At 53.2% G+C, this 19,204-nt stretch overlaps 7 protein-coding genes and 1 non-coding gene across 8 annotated transcripts; 6 read left to right on the top strand and 2 right to left on the bottom strand.

Moving 5' to 3' along the window:
• The first annotated feature begins 2,469 nt into the window (after window positions 1-2,469).
• On the top strand, window positions 2,470-2,541 carry P170DRAFT_t4. Its single transcript has one exon. It is a non-coding gene; the product is annotated as a tRNA-Gln (tRNA).
• Window positions 2,542-5,278: 2,737 nt separating this feature from the next.
• P170DRAFT_431643 (esterase/lipase family protein) lies at window positions 5,279-6,368 on the top strand. Its single transcript, XM_024848082.1, has one exon. The coding sequence runs from the start codon at window positions 5,427-5,429 to the stop codon at window positions 6,258-6,260; it is 834 nt and encodes a 277-aa protein (XP_024709159.1). The 5' UTR covers window positions 5,279-5,426; the 3' UTR covers window positions 6,261-6,368.
• On the bottom strand, window positions 6,335-8,715 carry P170DRAFT_5515 (putative transporter). Its single transcript, XM_024855270.1, has 5 exons — window positions 8,208-8,715; window positions 8,130-8,153; window positions 6,704-8,078; window positions 6,560-6,654; window positions 6,335-6,487 (listed from the first exon to the last, which is right to left on the bottom strand). The coding sequence occupies exons 1-5, from the start codon at window positions 8,417-8,419 to the stop codon at window positions 6,409-6,411; spliced, it is 1,785 nt and encodes a 594-aa protein (XP_024709160.1). The 5' UTR covers window positions 8,420-8,715; the 3' UTR covers window positions 6,335-6,408.
• Window positions 8,716-9,365: 650 nt separating this feature from the next.
• Window positions 9,366-10,682, top strand: P170DRAFT_431644 (uncharacterized protein). The gene has a single exon (XM_024848083.1). The coding sequence runs from the start codon at window positions 9,568-9,570 to the stop codon at window positions 10,414-10,416; it is 849 nt and encodes a 282-aa protein (XP_024709161.1). The 5' UTR covers window positions 9,366-9,567; the 3' UTR covers window positions 10,417-10,682.
• A 204-nt stretch (window positions 10,683-10,886) lies between these two features.
• Window positions 10,887-13,515, top strand: P170DRAFT_431645 (putative proteinase). Its single transcript, XM_024848084.1, has 6 exons — window positions 10,887-11,291; window positions 11,339-11,528; window positions 11,575-12,825; window positions 12,872-12,947; window positions 12,993-13,053; window positions 13,102-13,515. The coding sequence occupies exons 1-6, from the start codon at window positions 11,082-11,084 to the stop codon at window positions 13,321-13,323; spliced, it is 2,010 nt and encodes a 669-aa protein (XP_024709162.1). The 5' UTR covers window positions 10,887-11,081; the 3' UTR covers window positions 13,324-13,515.
• Window positions 13,516-13,762: 247 nt separating this feature from the next.
• P170DRAFT_343537 (GFA family protein) lies at window positions 13,763-14,298 on the top strand (the record flags this gene model as incomplete). The annotated part of the gene is made up of 2 exons (XM_024843410.1): window positions 13,763-13,849; window positions 13,939-14,298. 2 exons carry the CDS (start codon window positions 13,763-13,765, stop codon window positions 14,296-14,298), a joined length of 447 nt encoding a protein of 148 aa, XP_024709163.1.
• Window positions 14,299-14,670: 372 nt separating this feature from the next.
• P170DRAFT_344473 (class II aldolase/adducin family protein) lies at window positions 14,671-15,697 on the top strand (the record flags this gene model as incomplete). The annotated part of the gene is made up of 3 exons (XM_024843466.1): window positions 14,671-14,875; window positions 14,949-15,256; window positions 15,341-15,697. 3 exons carry the CDS (start codon window positions 14,671-14,673, stop codon window positions 15,695-15,697), a joined length of 870 nt encoding a protein of 289 aa, XP_024709164.1.
• A 709-nt stretch (window positions 15,698-16,406) lies between these two features.
• P170DRAFT_347402 (Diacylglycerol acyltransferase family) lies at window positions 16,407-19,035 on the bottom strand (the record flags this gene model as incomplete). Its single annotated transcript, XM_024843628.1, has 2 exons — window positions 16,407-18,429; window positions 18,485-19,035. 2 exons carry the CDS (start codon window positions 19,033-19,035, stop codon window positions 16,407-16,409), a joined length of 2,574 nt encoding a protein of 857 aa, XP_024709165.1.
• Window positions 19,036-19,204: the final 169 nt, after the last annotated feature.

Below are 19,204 nucleotides of genomic sequence, written 5' to 3' on the forward strand. Positions count from 1 at the left end.
AACAAGTCCTAGAATGCATTGCTTTGCTCCAAGACAGGAGGTTCCAAGGGAGGGAAAGCTTACCGGTATTATTATGACCAGACTCAGCTCTGGCAGGCTCTGTCGCAGAAAAGCAACCGACGGAGGATCGGTTGACATCTCAGCCATTGAAGTCTTCGTTATGAAGCCTTTGAGTGTGCTTTCTGACACAGACGACACGTTAAAGCCCTTCAATAATCCTCTCGCAGGATATTGAGGTCGACGCCTGCAATATCCTATTTCATTTCCGTGATCATATCGTCACCATATAAACGGTTTCCGGCCATACTGTATTGCTGTCACTCGGAGTAGCGAAGCCGATTATAAGATCCGGATAGATTGGGGGATGGGACAGGTACGACTGAGACATCCATGCTGATGAATCCGTCCCAGATCAAGCATTCGAACACACCCTTACGTCAGGCGGTCTTCCACCTAGCATTGGATTGGAAAGAACACTTTTAATGCCTGCGTATATCGAGACGCGCGACTTCGATCAAAAGTCGTTATTCGACGGCTGTGAAAATAAAGACACCGGATGATGTAAGCTCTTGAGCTGATTTATCAAGAGACATTCCAACTGGATACTATCTTCTCGACGAAAAGACGGTCTGCCTACGTCCCAGTAGCGCGCAGAGGCGCTGGTAGGCTAGTTCTGAGAAGATGTCGTTATTATCATCGGTGTCCTGGTTAATTAAACCTGCAGCTCGGATTAGGGGGTCCAGATCAGCGGCTATCTGCGGTAGGGCCTTGGATATACTGGATTGTTTTATGTGGATGTTATAGGAAGCTGTCTGACTAAGGATCTAGATTTTTTGTGTTGCAGTCTGTCCCACGTGCCTGAGTTAGCCCTTTGCTTGGAAGCCGCTGTTTGTGCTTGTGAGGGGCTCTATAAGTACGGCCCGGCTGTATTTTTGGTGGATATTGAGCCCTACCGCGCCAGTCTGGAAACTGGTTACTAGGATTTGGGCCCCCGATCTAGCATTATTGAATCGGTCTGCAGTATATGCCTGCTCATCTGGCGAAATCCCCGCGGTGATAGTAATAAAATCAATGCTTAACGCGTGCAGGAACATGAGGACCCACCGGACAGTAGGCCATTAGGTAAAGAGGATGAAGCGTGGCCCGCTTTTTTCTTCGCACACACCTTCCTGGTGGAGGATTTTGACTAGGTAGCGAAGTTTAACACAGTGCTTGGCCAGATAGACCGCCATGGCGAGTCGCGTACTTGGCGGCAATGTGCTGGGGTCAAGGCGGGTCTTCATGTAAAAACAGTCCCGATTCCACAGGACCCAGAGAGTGAACAAGCCCGACCCCAGTATCAAGCGGATAGGTATGGACCATTAGCCACCAGAAAAGGCACTCTGGGTATGCCGAATTGAAAGATTCGACAATGGCTTGTTCATTGTGGACTGAAGCTGCTGGAGTAAATTGCTGAAGAAACAGAATCATGTTCGGCAGATTTATCGAAATGCGCATGGACCTCGCTTCCCGGGGCATCTTACATGCTAGATTTGCCTGTTAAGTCTGACAGGAGCACTTGAGGTTTCGCGCAGCCTCTCCAGCAAAATATCGATAAAGGACGCCCGGCTGGTATGCCTGTGATAAACAAGCAGATGTGTTCGGGATTATCGAATCTTCGTTTCATGAAGATATCTCGTATCAAGATTCGATATTTAAAATGTTCAAGCTGTAGGCTCTCTAGTATACCGCAGCCTGGAGAAGACTGTTGCATATATTGTTGAGTTAAAGGCCGACAGAATGAAAGACGAGAAAGCAGTAAGGCTGCTCTCGCCAAGGCCTGAGCCACCCGTGGATAGAACGAAACTTGATCCAGTTGGTTCAATATATAGGTTAAGGCCTCGTTATCTTTAGGATAACGCTGTTGATCGTTGGCAATATATATCAGCTTTTTCTTTGGGTTGCGTCGAAAGCCAGTCGGCTGGAATTTGTCGAAATTCTATCATTTTGCGACAAATGATTTTCCCATGCCAGTCTTGGGACGAGTACAATGATATGATTGTACTGTGATAATTTCTAAATTCAACGTTGGAATGTTATGAGTGGGAGATGGTGAAGATCTGCTCCTCACTCTTCCTCTTGTAGAAAGGTAACTAACAGCCCCTTCGATGTGCTCCAGTCGAGTAACTTAGCACCACACATGGGCACGAAGAATATATTCTCGCTCATCCATTTTGAAACCGCAGTGTAAAAAACACCATAGATACAAGAGGCAATCGCCCGACGGTGATAAAAGTGTACCATGTGCAAGGCGAAATGCCGTAGGTGTTTATTCGACCATGGCTTAAGCCCTGGCAGCACCGAGGAAGTGCAATTTGTAGTACCAGATTGTTTCTCGTTGTTTTGTGCCAAGGTGCTCTCGACTTCGCTCTGAATAATAGAACTTTACTATCTGAATCAAAATATCTTCCGAGAGTCGCACAAGCACACGGTTGTATAGTGTAATGGTTAGCACATGAGATTCTGATTCTCATAATCCCGGTTCGATCCCGGGTACGACCTTTCTTTTTTGCTTTTTTCTTTTTCCGGTATGTTCCTGGAAGCTATTGATAATTTCCCCTGGCCTTGGTGACCGTAGACTAGCGAAACTGTGCATTTGGATTTCTGAAAAAAAGTCCCGAACAAGAGCTGTCGCCAGCCGGTTGAGTCGAAGAAGTTTGGATAATTTTGCCGAGTGCTATGAGTCTATCCGAAACGGCAACAGTGGGTCGGTGCCTTTGGAACGTGGCACCGAAGAATCGAATTTCAAGCCTATGAAAATTCCGCAATTGCTTATTACACAATTATTCAGCTGGTTCTGGATGCGGACGTTGGAAGAAGGGCTTGGACGGAGTCCCTGGATGAAGGCCACGGATGAAAACCGGAAAGATAAGCCATGGGCACCCCGTAAATTGAGAACCGCGTAGATCAAATCGAGATCGGAATGGACTCGCCAAGACTCTAATCCTTGTAGCCGAATATATAACAGCTGCAATAGTCTTGTACCAGCGTAAAGTACGCAGCGATTGCCTCTATCATAGCCAGTTGTGTTGTTTTTGGCTTAAAGCATACTCGAATCGTACAATATTCTCTGCTGATATCGGGTATGCGATATCAAAATTAGGTAGGGATTCGCACGAAGCTCTGCAGTACCTTGTGGCCTGGACAATCAATGTATTCGTTGATGAACCAAGCCTTCGTAAATTGTCCGTGCCGTAAATCATAGCCATAGCCCGAGCCTTTCCTGGAAGGCGTTGTCGAATAAACGCATTCAGCAAAGAAACCCAATAAGACGGGCGACTATGGTACGATGGACTATCAGGAGTTCTTGAGGAGCCTCTGGTCTTATCCATACGTTTCGGAGAGCGTATTGCTGTATAGAAGATGGAGTAACACAGGGCGCAGGTTAAGCTTGTTCGGCAATGGCAATCTTCGTGCTCTTCAGCCATCGGAGTTTTAAAATAGATAAAGCGTGGCTCTTGAATTTGAGAAATGAGCCTCTATGATTTTTGCTAGAAAATTCCGGAAGATGAAACAGTCGTATAGTTGTCGTCGCAACGCAGGGGTATCGCTGATGCTGGTTCAGCGAAGGTCTCGAAAGCGCGGTTTATCATGGCTCGAAGCTGTCGATCTCGATACCGAGTATTCGGCCGAAGCACACGTTATATTATGCCAATTCAAAGGGTTTAGATAGCAAGATAAACTATCGGCACAAACCCTTGGAAAGGAGAAGCTGGAGACGGCGCCCCTTTCCTCTTTGCCCCTTCGGCAGTCACCTCATCTTTGAGCCAGGTGATTATCTGAGGTCTGTTTTCAGATAATACTGGTCTCTCAAAGGAGTCGACTTCAGTGACCGACCTTTTCGACAAATGCGTAAAGCAGGCGTATCAAAGAGCCTCGACTTTGTTCGAGATAAGTTGATAATTCGTCGAACACTCCAAAGTCGAATTATCGAAATAAAGTATCGAAGTTCTGGGAAATGCCCCAGCGAATTGTAGGTCTGCCGATACGATATCTGCGTACCGGTTCAAACGAACCCCATATATACATCAGGGAATCTGATTTTCTGCGCGAGTTGCCGGATTTCTGAGCATCGTCTAGCAGAAGAGCATCCAGAGCTCACCCCAGCCAAAGAACTATACAAGTATTAGTCCTGTTTATAGCACCAGGGGCCGCCCAACTCACCGTGTGTATCCGACAGACCGGCACGACAATCAAAGCATCGTCCACATCATCCTTTCCCAATGCTTCGATGCTTCGAAAGCAAGCTACATGAGCATTCAACTGAAAGTATAATTTTCTTGTTGCTTTCAACAACGTCGGTTTTGCGGACAGTGCAAATAAAACAGGATGTTGTATCCCACCCTCGCGCAGGCCTGCAGATAAAATTCTGGAGGCTGAGGATGTGTCTTGCAATAGTAGACACAACGGTCGCTTCGAAATATTGAAGGCCGGTCTGCCTCGACAAAGACGTAGTTGTCGATGTGTGTGTTTTTCGTTCAGGTATGAGCCATGTCTGTTGACCTTGAGCTTTAGGTGTGGATGTTTTCTGGGATCTCAAATTATACAACAGACATGATCAGTCTGTTGTGGTGGCTGGTATGAAGTTCTTCGCTGCGAGCAACCTATTCTCTCACTGCAAGGAGGCTCTTGGCAAGGTAGAAGACTAGGTAAGCACATAAAATTACTGAGATGAGCGTGAAGTAAGGTAGAAGACTAAAGAAGGGATGAGTTGCAGTGAGGTAAGAATGAAATGAGATGAAGGGTGAGAGGGGGAAAGTGAGAGAGATCGAGCAGGTGATTCCTTAATAAATATACGCCACGGCAACCCCCCAAACGCCCAAACAAGGCCCTCCTTCAAGGCCACCACGCGGGTTCAACATTCACGAAAAACCAGCTTCCACAAGGTTCAAACAAAGCAAAATTCACGTCAGAGCACTTCACCGTTACTCGATCCATGGAAACACCGCCCGTTTACTGTCAAGTTCCGAGACCACGACGTCGTGGACGAGCAGGCGTGACAAATGCGATCGATAGTTCGGCCTTAGCGTGAGCCTGAGTCCGCTCAGCTCCACCAGCCTGACCAATCAGGCCGCCAGCGGAAATTGTGCCTGAGAGATCGACACGCAGCGATGGAGTGAATCCGATCCGATGGGAGGGAATGTGATGGGTACATCCATGCAGCTGGGGCTGATCAGGTCTGCAGCTGAATCGCTCGCTCCACCGGGCGGGACGGGCTGAAGCTGAAAAAAAAGCAAAGGCCCCTGGCACGCGTGGAATAAAAGGCCGGCTGCGATCCTGTCATGTTGGGTTGATTGATGTGGGATATCATATTCTCTCTTTAATGCTCGCTTCTGACCACAATAATTCATTCCTTTGTTGATTGCCTGAGTTGACTCCTTATCGTTATGCATCTTCGATCCTTCCTGCTGGGCTCTGCCCTGGCCTCATCCACTCTCGCTTTCGGCATCAACGATTTCTCCTGTCGCAGCGAAAAACACCCGAACCCCGTGGTCCTGCTGCATGGCCTCGGTGCCACCTTCTACGAGGACCTGAACTTCCTGCAATACTGGCTGCAGGCGCAGGGCTACTGCACATTCGCTCAGACCTACGGCGACTACGACGGCTTCCCGTTCCTCGGAGGACTGAAGGCGATCGCCGAATCGGCGACCGAGATCGCAGATTACATCCACGAGGTGGCGGAGAAGACGGGCGCCGACAAGGTAGATCTGGTCGGCCATTCCGAAGGCGCCTTCCAGACGGTGTACGTGCCGAAGTTCACAGACGGAACGTCGGAGCTATTGGATAAGCTGGTGGCGATCGCGCCGCCGACCCGGGGGACGAATTTCGGCGGCATCTATAACCTGGCCTATGCGTTTGGGAATCACTCGCGAGAGGCGGTCGGCGAGGTCCTGAAGACAGTGGGCTGTGCGGCCTGCGACGATCTGGGTCCCGACGGGGACGCCGTGGATAAGCTGAACGACGGCGAGCCCATCGTGCAGGCCGGAAACAAGTTGACAGTGATTGCGTCGAAACTGGATGAAATGGTGACCCCGACGTCGACCTCCTTTGTGCATGAGGATGGCGTCAACAATGTCTGGGTCCAGGATGATTGCAAGTTGGACCCCGTCGGCCACATCGGCGAGGCGTATGATCTGAATGTCTGGAACCTGGTTAAGAATGCGTTGGACGACACGCCGAAGCGCAAGTTCTTCTGCGTCTTGGGGTCTCCCGGGAAATAAAGAGATCGTCTTGAAATTGTATTGCATTCTTTCTTTTCTCTTTCGGGACATGAAATCATCTGCATCGTGCATGGCTATCATATCATAATGTATAATTATATTAATCAGTCGTTAACATTCTGCACTGGCCGTTACGGCGGTCTGCTCATCATCGTGTTTCTTTTTCCACTAGTTCCGCCTGGGATGTGCCCGGGGGCTTGTCGTCCTGCACCAGGTTGTGTCCATCCCTAACGTAGACAAATGGTGATCAGCAGTTAGTCGGGGAAGCAAGGGACTGAAACAGGGAGGGGTATACGCACCCAAGTTTCTTGTTAGGAAGGATCACCGCGAGAACCACCACCGGAGCAGAGAAGGCCAGAGCGGCGATTGTGATGTAGCCCATCACGTCTGAATACTATATTTGGTCAGTCCTTGATTGTAAAACAAGGAGAGGGGCGGCTTACGGCCTGATTGACGGCTGTCCGCTCCATTGATCCCCAAGGAGGTAACGTTCCGGTAATGGAATTATATAGATCGTCGACCTTGTCGTCGCTCACACCTGACCCCAGATGGAGTCGCAGTTGATGGCGGAGCTTGCCCGTGTAGATGGCCCCGGCAATCGCCGAACCGATGCCGTTGCCCAGGAACGATCCCAACATCGTCAACGACGTGACCTGCGCTAGTTCCGCATGGGACACGGAGATCTGCGCCGCAACGACCACGATGGTCTCAATGATACCGCTACCTACGCCCTGGACTAGCTGGACGATGAAAAGCTCGGCTGTGGAGCTGGCGTTGGTGCGCAGACGCACCATGGCGCCGTACCCGACCATTCGGATCACCGCCCCGATCACTCCGATCCACTTGTACGAGCGCATGCGGTACATCAGCAATCCGGTGCCCATGCCGACTAACGCCTGCATGACCGCGTTGGTGTAGTTGAGGAACTGCGCATCGCGCGGGGAGAAGTTGTGCGAGACCATCGACCACACATACAGGTAGGTATGGGTACTGCCAAAGCCGATGTTGTCGACGCAGGCCAGAGCCACGGAGACCACGACAGAAAGGGTGTGGAAGTAGCGCACTGGGACCACCGGATGGCGCGCAAGGTATTTCTCGTAAGGATAGAGGCAGATCAATACCACAACACCGAGAGCGATGAGAACGTCCACCCAAGGGGTCTGCCAACGACTGCTCGTGGTGGCCGCCAGCGTGATTGGAATGAGCACCAGAGTAAATCCGCCACTCAGGAGAATGATACCACCCAGGTCGATTCTTGAGCAGAAGTCATAGATATTGAGGCGCTCCGTCAAAATCAGCCCGGCTCGTTTGGCTCGTTGCTGGAACACGAGCAGTGTGATGATGATGAAGCTGGCACAAAATGGCATCAGTATTGCGAACATGCCAATGCCCCACCTCCAGCCGATCCCATTGACCACGCTGTCGACGATGAAAGCCGAGACCCAAGGAGTGATCAAAAATGGCACATAGAGAATGTTGTAGACGAATCCTCTCCAGCGCATGGACGAGATGTCCGAGACCACGGTGGCATTAAGGATGGCAGTCCCAGCTTGGCCGATAGAATAGAAGACATAACCACCGGCGTATGTGTTGAATGATTTTGACGATGCGCAGAGTGTATACGAAATGATGTAGCAAGCGAGCGTGAAGATGTATGCTTCCGCGCGGCCAAGAACATCGGACACTTTGGCGATCGGGGGTTTGCACACAGCAGAGATAATGCTAGCAGCCGTGTTCAGAGTCGCCAACATGGAAAGATGGTCGAAATCCGAAGTCGCAAAATTGCGATAGGTGCCCACGGTGGACGTATCCAACTCACTGCGAGGTGGTGGTTAGATAGTAAAGGTCTACATAACGAACCACACTTACTAGATGGTCATAATCATTGCCAGCCTAGACAAACAGATTAATGGTGGGGATATTCAAAGGCCAACAATAGACACATACCCCGCGTATAGAAGATAGCGTCCTTTGCGGCCTCCCACTGCTTCGACGGCTTCTATCTTGGCAGCTCCAGTAGCAGGTACGGCCGGGTCCGACTCTTGAACGTTGACTTCATAGTCCCTGTATTTCTCATCGTAGATAGACGAGGGTTGGGGACTGGCGATGCTTTCATTCTCCCGCGACGGGCGAAAGCATCTCATCCAGGCACTCATCATTCTGTTCCTAGGGCCGATCAGAGCTCTGGAGGACTAAGGAACGGGCGTTAGATACATCCGAGATCGCCGGGATGATTGGACTGGGAGCAGGATCTGGGTAACGATAACAACCCGAAGAACCCACCTCGTATTGAGCACTTTCCTGACCGCGCGACAGGTCAGACCCCGATGTGGAGGGAAGTGCCAAGATCGGAGGATAAGTCAAAAATGAACCGACCAGGAGAACGGACCAAACGGTCGTCCGGGGGAAGTGGGCGTGATGAATGAAGAGTCTGAGCAGGGATTGCCAGTCAGTCGGATGCAATCGACGTAATGAGGAGACCGGGCGGATTTGCCCCCTAACGCAAGCGTGAGGGGCTACCAATCACCCGACTCGATGCTTCCCTGGCGATGGTGTTCTTTGCACGCTAAGGCTGCCGATCAGTCCGGGATCGACGACAATGTCACCAACTTTCCATTGGTTGCTGGCCGGAAACTCAATGGGCTGATATCAATTGGGGGAGCGTGAAACCGAGGAAGAGGATTTGTGCGGTGAAGAGGAAAAATTTCTGCATGATCATTCCCCCTTCCCCTGGCCGATTGTCGAGTCTTTATGGTTACATCAACCAACTCATCGCCGGAGTATGGGCGAGATCCACCCTCGTCAAACTCACTTCCAAGCAAACTGAGCGACGCCGAAGCCACGACCACCACGTCATTTGGGCTTGGAAGGAGGCGATGCCATTCTTCTGTCACACTGGATAGGCTGGTGGATTTGGCGATTGTAGGAGAACACGAGAAGGCCAGAAGGACAAGACGAGCAGCAAATCAAGAGACTCGCCGCCGATCAGATGATGCGCGATGACTAACACGCCGGTCGATGCGCGTCAGCAGGCACGTGATCCGACGCGGTCGCGTCTGCGTGTCACTTCCATTCCACCTCCATTTCCTTTTCCGGCCGTTTCATATCTTTTCTGCGGCGGTCGCAGCTCAGTTGACGGCCGAGACACCCGCAGACCTTTTGTCACCTCCCTACATGACTTCTTCCATCGATTTTCTCTCGAACCCTAATTGTTCGACGCGCGCCATGTCCGAGGAATTAATGCCTGAGCTCCAACCCACCGCCGACGAGCCGATTCCAAGATGCGGCGTCTGCAGCATGAGCTGACATGCGTGAACGTTCCATTCTGCAGCTGCAGAATCAACTCGCCTACGAGCGACAGAAGTTGCAAGACACCCGCGACGGTCTTCTAACTTCACTGACCCCACCACCGGACGACCCCAATCTACTCCTAAATGCGCTTCGAGATGCGGAGACCCATCAGTCCACCCGGGGAATCAAACGCTCGCGCTCGGAATCGGAAGACCTCGAGGCTTTCGAACCCACTCCACCGGAGGACGACTTGGAATGGACGACATACTGCAGGTCGGGATTTTTACTCCCTGTAACTAGCGTATATGAGGGGACCAGCCGCAAGGAGTTCAATGCGTTCAAGCGAAAGCTGGCAGAGCATTTTGCCACCACGGGGTCATTTCTCACCAACGAAAGGCACATGGTGCGGGAAGCGTTGCGGCATGTGTCACGACGTATCGCCGACAAGTGGACGATACACTCGCAGCGGAAGGGCGATGGCTCGTGGCTGGAGTTTCATTCATTCCTCGACCAGCAATTTCCGTCCACTCGATATACCCCGGTCTACGCAGAATCGCTTTATCGGAACCCCAAGCAGCGAGTGAACCAATCCGTCCACCAGTTTATGCGCTATCTTAGTTGCCTTGAAGCGGCTATGCCGCAACTCTTTGATGAAGCGCATCGGTCTTTGAAGTTATGGCACGGTACACTACCCGAAATCTGCCAGGCCTCGGACTTGCATCCCAACGAGGCCTCGTTCAACGCCTTGGTCGATTCCTTGGAGAAGGCCGAGGCATCACTTCAGGAGAGGGTCCAGGCACTGGGGGGCTCCATCCCCTCGAGAGGAGACTCGACAAAGAAGTCTAAAAAGAGACGTCGCAGATGAACCTACGTCTGTTCGTGACTTGTACAATCTCGTTCATATAAACCGGGATCTATGCTTTGCCTAGCGGTCTTTGCTCGATTTGTCTCTGATCTTTTCGGTTCTCTCGATCTTCCCTTTCACCTTCTCATTCTTCCCTGTCTCGGTTTCTAGATCTGTTTCTCTCTTTCTTATCAGGTAGTCAGGTACTATCTTTCGATGTATAAATATTTTGATGTATAATAGTTAGGTATTCGGGGTTTACTGTAAAGCAATTTCCCATTCTTGCTCATTCCTCCGGTTCATGCCTGGCGATAAGAGTGCCAGCCATTCATTCGCTGCAGACACTGTCATAGCCTGAAATATGCAGGGTTCACGAATCATCGCGATATGCAGGGCGACGCGTGTGCCAATCAAGCGACTCCACTGCCGATCCATCCCACTTCCACCGACCGATCTCGTTCTCGGCATTCCCGGACTGTCATCCCTGGCGGATTTTTCATCTCGACGGCCTATCGGTCTGTAGTCTTTCCAAACCCTTTTTTTCTATTCGCGCTTGCATTCCGACGTCTTACCGGTGGTGTTCATCGTGCATGCCAGCGAGCTGGTGCGACCGGGCTCGCATCCATATTTCTGCACGGGCTGTCCCACTTCTGACTGTCAATGACGGCAGCTGTTGAATGTAACATATGGAACCCTCAAAACAGCCAGCGTTGACGGATTGCCAACGTGTCGTCCATCCAAAAATCGTGGTTCACACTCCACGGCGATATGTGGCCCGGTCCATTGCGTTGGCGTTGGTAGCGCTGACGCTGACGATATGCTGGCTATTCCCGTCCGATTTATCCGAATTTCAAAGTAGGATCGAGTTTGTCGAGGAGGAATTTAGCTGGAGTCAGGTACAGCCCAACTTCTGGCTGCTGCAGTCGGGCTCTAACAGATATAGATCACGCCGTCATCGTCGTTGCAATATCATGATTGCTTCGAGGGATTTCAATGCGCCCGTCTGGAGGTCCCTATGGACTACCACCGACCGGACGGCAAGGGCCGTCGCGTGGCGGTTGCGGTTACACGTCTACCAGCAAAGGTGCCTGTGACAGATCCTCGCTACGGGGGGCCTATCTTGATCAACCCCGGTATGTCACTCGCCATTATTCGTTCGGCTTGGCTGATGAAGGGTAGGTGGCCCTGGTGGCTCTGGCATTGCCCAGGTCCTACGCACGGGTCGAAACTTTCAAACAATTGTAGATGCAGGGGTCAACCCGAAAGAGGAGCAGGAGCCGTGGCAGAGTCATAATCGGTATTTTGATATCATTGGCTTTGATCCTCGCGGGGTGAATAACACCACTCCCGGGTTTGGATGCTTCCCGGATCTCTTCTCGCAGAAGAACTGGGAGCTGCAGGCCGAGGCAGAAGGCATGTTGAGCAGCTCCAGCGATGCCTTTGTGCGCAACTGGCAGCGCACCGTCGCCCTGAACACGGGTTGTTCCGCCAGACTGTCGGCCGCACCAGAAAATGAACAGGAAGCATTGGGCGAGCATATCAACACCCCTCCGGTCGCCCGCGATATGCTGGAAATCATCGAACGACACGCCGAGTGGCGTGAAAAGGAGGGTCAGGCCGAACAGCGTCGACGCGACCGTACGGATGGTCGTGACGCAGAGCAGTCCATCATAAGACGCACAAAGTGGAATCGCGGCCAAGAAAAACTCCTCTACTGGGGACGCTCTTATGGCACGATCTTGGGATCGACCTTTGCAAACATGTTCCCCGACCGAATCACGCGAGCCGTCCTCGACGGGGTCGTTGATATTGACAAATACTATCTAAACCACGGCCACAACTCCATTATCGATGCGGATCAGATATTCGACCAATTTGCGCATTACTGTGCTTCCGCAGGTGCAGAGCTCTGTCCGTTCTACAACGACGACGGAGCTGCCGGAATCAAACAGGCGTATCGCTCGTTGGAGGATCAACTGTGCAATGCCTCTCTCCCCGTTCCTGCGTCCGAGTCGCGTGGCCCGGAACTCATTACTTGGACGGATCTCAAACAGACCCTTCGGATCGCGATGTACCAACCCCTGGAGGGATTTCCCCTGCTAGCACGACACGCGCGGTCACTTGCGGATGGAGACGGGTCTGAGGTCGCCGATTTCAAACAGAAGCGCCGTCTCCCTTCCTGCCCATCAACGCAGTGTCTTCTAGACGGACCCTGGTCTATATCTTGTCAGCCCTCCGGCGCGAATGAAATCTATGCGAGTGCGGCTGTATTGTGCACAGATGCGGACTACCTGCAGAGGATGGATGAGGAGAAATTCCTACAAGACTGGAACACCCTCCGTGAAGACAGCTCCATGCTCGGCGACTACTGGGCGCATATCGGGTTGGGATGCGTCGGATGGAATGTGAAAGCCAAATGGAAGGTTCCAGGTAAGTACGCAAGACTTGATCTCACTACACATCTAATTCATTCCAGGTCCCTATTCTGCGAACGTGTCCCATCCACTGCTGTTCGTCAGCAACACGCTCGATCCGGTCACGCCGCTGCGAAGGTAAGCCCCACTCAGCTGAGACAGGAACGCAGCTCACATCGTCAGTGCGGAAAACATGGTCAAGAAATTCCCCGGCTCGGCTTTACTTCGGCAGGCCTCGGAGGGAGTATGTTCCCTATCACTCATTTTGATCGTTCTAGACTAATGTCAACAGCATTCCACGCTATCCGCGCCCTCGCTCTGCGTGAACAAGGCGATTCGCAAATACTTCCAGACGGGTGAACTGCCGGCGCCCGATACACTGTGTCAGGGGGATTTCGTTCCTTTCCTCGGTGTGCCGGCCAAAGGGCAGGACATAACGCTGGAGGACCAGAAGCTGTGGGAAGCGATCATGGACGATGCGCGTCATACTCGGAGTCAGAACACACCATTTTAGCGGGATGCCAGAATAGGAGATCCCGCGCCTTCGATGCTTATCGATAAGATGAGGGGTAGCTTGATGACTGACTTATGTATGAGCTCTGTGGTTATACAGGATTTAGCTGGTTATATATCATTCATGTTGGCTGTTTGTTGTTTGCTGCTTTCCTGTGTATTCCGTAATTGCTGCCGAAATGTCACTTCATGTCCAATCTTCCAAGGATGAAAACCAGAGATTGCACTCTCCGCTTCTTCCCAGCAGCAGATCCCCACCATGACAGCTGCTCGTGTATCCCCACCGGGCCAATTCCTGTCTGAGGCCACCAGAACCAGGCAGCCCATCACGTGTCCTTGTGGCAGTATATAAACCCTGCGTCGCGCCTGTTGTCAGCCGACGAAATCCCCGTTCCTAGTCCTCAGACCCATCTGCCCGGGACAGTCCATCCATTGCCAGCATGACCGACCGATCTCTCACCGGAGCCTGCCTCTGCGGGAACATCACGTATCGCATCGACCTGCCTTCCGACCAGCCTGCCCCTCCAGTATGTCCTTACCTACCTACCTCCCCCCTCCCCTCGCCTCAACTCACCCCCTCAAGCCACCCCTCAAATCTAACCCTAGCCAAACCCAGATAATCCTCTGCCACTGCACCAGCTGCAAACGCTACACAGGGTCCGGCTTCTCATCCAACATCGTGATCCCCCTCTCCGCACTGCACTTCCTCACCGGCACGCCCAAGCTCTACATGAGTCCGTCGGAGGTGAACGGGCTCATCCGGCGGCAGTTCTGCGGCGACTGCGGATCGCCGCTGACCTCGGAGCCGAAGCAGGGCGAGGGCCAGTCGGTTGTCGTGAAGTCGGGGACGTTGGACGAGGCGTCGCGCGAGGCGTGTGGGGCGCTGACGGCGGAGATCTGGTATCATCGGAAGGATGGGTGGGTTGATCAGGTTGGTGGGGAGGGGGTGGTGAAGGTTAGTGGGAGTACGACTTGATTGGTTTGGTTTTGTTCGGGGGAGGGGTGTTGTTGGTTGATGTATGGTATGGGCTGGTGTTTAAATGGTGTTTATATGAGGGAGGAGGGAGGAGTTGGGGTGTTGATTATGATTAGTTGGGTTATGGGGAACTGGATTTGTGGGGTAGAGAAAACCGGTCTATCATTGCCAAAACGTGCCTCTTCATTGGGCTCCCATTATTAAGAATCAACCTCGGCCAACCTAAGTAAACAGGGTTACCCCGCGCTGATCAGATCGCAACTTATTCAGCTTCTGACTTATTCTCCCTCTCCTCTCCCAACTCTCTCCCTCTCCCTTTCATCCTTAATCCTTGATCCTTGATCGTTCCAGTCTGATTCATAGTCCAACAGCATGGCACCCCCAACAGCCACAGAAACCGCCTCCGTCACACTGCAAGCCCGCCAATCCACCCAGGAAGAGGGTTCGCAGAAGGCAAAGGTGAAAATGGGCATCCCCAAGCCCCCTGTCTTCGACGACAAGGTGAAAGAGCGAGAATACCTAAAAGGCCGACTCGCCGCTGCATTCCGGATCTTTGGAAAGAACGGATACGACGAGGGTATGCCCCATATCCAATCTACATCACCAGGCCAAACCCTCGTTCTGTATCGCCACATGCTAACCCCCCACAGGAGTCGCCGGCCACATCACCCTCCGCGACCCCGTCGACCCCACCACCTTCTGGGTGAACCCGTTCGGCGTCGCCTTCTCGCAGATCAAATCCTCCGACCTCATCCAGGTGAATCACGCCGGGGAAGTCATCGACGGCGGACCCGTGCGCATGCTCAATGCCGCCGCCTTCATGATCCACGCCGCCATCCACGCCGCCAGACCGGATGTCGTCTGCGCAGCACATAGCCACAGTCTTCATGGAAGGGCGTTTTGTTCGCTCGGTCGACCGCTCGATATCATTACGCAGGACTCGTGTGCGTTTTATAATGTGCGCCCCCCTCCTCCTTCCCCCACGACCATATCCCTTAACCCCTAGGCCGGTTGAAGTGGAGACTAACGACCCCGTCCCCAGGACCACGTCGTCTACAAACAATTCAACGGGGTGGTTCTCGCAGAAGAGGAAGGGCGCAACATCGCCACCGCGCTCGGCGACAAGAAGGCCGCACTGCTGCAGAACCACGGACTCCTGACGGTGGGCGCGTCGGTCGAGGAGACGGTGTTCTGGTTCGTCAGTCTGGAGAAATGCTGCTATGCGCAGCTGCTTGCCGATGCGGCGGCTGCGGGCCGGGGCGGGGCGACGATGAAGATCGATGATGCCGATGCGGCGTTTACGTATAAGACGGTGGGGACGCCGATGGCGGGGTGGTTTAGTGCGAAGCCGTTGTTTGATGTCGTTCATGAGGAGACGGGGGGGAGGTATTTGGAGTAGGTCGTCTTTAGTGGTTGGTGGAATGGGTGGTTCAATATGGCGTTTGTGGTGTGTTTTTGATGATGGATGAGTTTAGGATATAATAAACTGCGATTTCTCAGAGTCTTGGACTGTTCGGACTAGTAAAGAAATATTTATTGTCGGGTGGTGACTTATTTCTGTCTGCCTGTGGAATGATGGACTCCGAAGACTTAAACCCGAAAAAGGTTGTCCTCGGTTCGTAGCGACATGGTCATTCTTCCCAAATATATGTTGCAGCTTCAATTCACCTTTTAAAACTGTCCAATTTGTCAATGTGTCACCGGAATGCTAACTGAAGTGTAACCTCTCGCCTTGGAGGTTTTCTCTCACTATAATAGGAATATATATTTTAAAAAGTGCTTCAATAACAGTACTGGTGCATACAATGATATCCATTATTTTCTATCCATCATACCCTTGAAACCCAACAAACCTATGTGTACCATACAGTTTTTTTGTTATAGCTCTTCCATTTGGATGATTGAACAAAAGAAGCAGCTTACAATAAACCCTCCTGGTGGCAACTCCACAAGGTCAAGTATTAGCGCCAAATGAACATTTAGCAGATTATGCCATTGTACAAAGCACAGCCAACAAGACTTCAATGCTGGATATCAAATTACTCCATAAAAGGGAATATCAGGACCGTCAAAGATACAAACGCCACCCATGAGCCCAACCCAAACCCCTACTCCACAACCACAAACTTCACCCCCTTCTTCACCCCAAACACATCCCTCCAATCCTCAAACAACCTCCCCAACTCCCTCACATACTCCCCATGCACCTCATCAATATACTTCTCATCCGGCTCCCACCGTTGCTGTTTCACCGCAATCGGCCTCCCCACCACCACATTCAGAGGCACCAGCTTCGGACAAAAGACACCAAACCTGCCCGTCGAGAACGCCACGCGATGACCCACCACAGCCTCCCAGACCCTCGCAATCAGCTTCACAAACCAAAGCCCGCCCTGGATATCCGTCTTGTCGAAGAGCTCGTTCTCCCCGAACGCCATGACGGGAACGAGCTCGGCGCCCGTTTGCACCGCTACCTTCGCGAACCCCTTCCGGATCTTAACCACGATGTCCATGCTGTCGGGGCGCGCGATGTTATACTCGCGACTGCCGCCGACCGTGATGGTGATTGCGCGGCCCATGCCACGCCCGTCGTGGCCCCCCTTGGTCAGGTGTCGGATGCAGGACGACCGAGATACCCCGCTCAACCCGATCGCGAGTAGCCATTCGCGCAGGAGCGGTTTCCAGAACACTTCGTCTTTCATGAGCAGGGTGTTGGTGAGCCCGGGGAAGAGGGAGGAGAAGCCGACGCCGTCGGCGGCGAGGGCTCCGATGGCGCCGCGGAAGGCGATGCCGTGCGGGTGGTAGCCGAAGATGTAGCGTTTGTGAGGCGGGAGGGGGGCAGTGCGGTACAGCGTCAGAGGGAAGTAGGATGCGAAGGCCTTGAAGATCCAGGATGTGCGGAGGGAGTCGTTGCGCAGGGGGAGAGTGCCGGTGGTGTGGGACTTGGCTAGGAACTTGATGTATAGGATGTAGAAGAGGACGGCGAGGCGGAGACGAGGGACGAGCAGGAGGGAGTAGCCCAAGATTGGCATCCAGAACCACGCGTTACAGAGGGTGAGCATGAGTAGGAACTGGCCGGTTTGGGTGAGGAGGGATCGCGAGGTGGCCTTGCCCTCGGTCTTGGGCTCCTGGACGGTCCGCAGCGTCATGCCAGATCGGTTCTTGACCTCGTACAGCTTGCACTGCGGATCCTCGACGTGGATCTCCGGCGACGCCATGGCCATCTTCTCGGGGTTGCGGGCGATCTCGACGATCTTGTCGGCGCCGGCGATGCGGCCTTCCTTGACGTGGCAGAGCTTGGACAGCTCGACGGACTTCTCCTTGTACGCCTTGTTGCCCATCACCGTGAGCAGGGCCTTGCTGAGCTCCGGCGCGCTGATGTTAGGCGCCCGACTCTTGTTCCCGTACACGCCGATGCCGATCCATTCGGCGCGGGCAGCGTTCTCGTAGCAGTCCTGCCACGCAGGGAGGATGACATGGGGGACGCCATTCTGAATAGCCTCGTACCACGAGTTCGCGCCCCCATGATGAACCGAGCAGACAATCTGCCCGGTCTCCAGCATCGCCATCGGCTCGACCTCGAACCACGGCGCAATACGCACGCTGCCTTCCTCCGTCTCCTTCTTCAGCGGCTCAATCGACCGCTCATACACATTATCCACATCATGCGGATGCTTCGGCAACTTCCACAGCACCTGGACCTTCTGTCCCTTCCACCCGTCCAAAAACATCTTCAACCCCGTGGCAATGTTCTTCGCCACGTTCGGATCCGGCGCATACAGCGTCCCCAGGTTCACCAGCACCGTGGGAGCCTGGCCCAGCCAGCTGGCCAGCTCGGAGTCCTGCTGCTGCACCGACGCCGTGGGAAGCAGGATGGGTCCGCAGGGCAGGATATTGTCCGGGACATCCATCGGCCAGTCCAGCTCTTTCAGAGCGGGGGTGAGATGGAAGCGATCGGGACGCCAGGCGTCGGCGAACGGGAATCGACCGTGGATCTTATGTCTGATTCGCCATTCACGGATCTCGCGCCGGCGTCCGCTGCCGTGGTACATCTTGGCTGTTTTGATCCCCGCCAGCGCGTTGAAGGGAATCAAGTGCCATGGAAGGGGGTAGGGGAAGCCAGTTCCCGGGCTGGGGATATTAGCAGACACTCTCCCACGAGCAAGACAAGAGAGGGAAGACATACAGAGGGTATTTCCACAACGGGGCCGAATTCGGCTGCAACCCTAACACAATATGTGTCAGGGACGTCGTGTTAATAAGAATGGCCGTATAGCCGGCATTAAACGCGGCATCACGACCCTGCAGGAAGAAGAAGTCGGCCGCGATGACCGACGGCTGCACGTCTTTGATGATCTCGACGCAGCTCTCGTAGATGTCGACGTACTCGTCCTCAGTCCAGCCCCAGATATCCTCGCAGAGGGACTGGAAGCCGAGCACGGCGCCGTGGTAGCCGGGGGGATGGAAGGCGCCGCGCTTCCCCGTGCGGATGAAGACGTCCGTGTTGGACGGGCCGCGCACGGGGTGGAAGTGGATGCGCGAGCGGTACGAGTCGTCGTACGCGGGCGACTTGTCGGTTAGGAGCTTCTCGACGCGGCGCTCGAGGGCCGGGAACGAGGCGATGTGCACGTCGATGTCGCCGCGGACGAGCAGCTCGTGCGTGATGGCGAGGATGATGTTGGTTTGGCCGTGTTCGCTGTTGGCCATGAACAGCACTTTGGTGTGCTGGGAGGCCATTTTGGGGGGGATGAAAGAGTGACAGGGAGAAAAGAATGGAAAGACAGTGACTCTAGGAAAGGCTCAGCCGGTGAGCACGACAGAATATACCCCGATGCAGTGAGACCGCTGTCGAGAATACGGGCCTGTCGCAAATAGATATAAGACATGTCGCATGTGAAGTGGCAGG

The sequence above is a fragment of the Aspergillus steynii genome, assembly GCF_002849105.1.
Source record: "Aspergillus steynii IBT 23096 chromosome Unknown P170scaffold_1, whole genome shotgun sequence".
Taxonomy (NCBI): domain Eukaryota; kingdom Fungi; phylum Ascomycota; class Eurotiomycetes; order Eurotiales; family Aspergillaceae; genus Aspergillus; species Aspergillus steynii.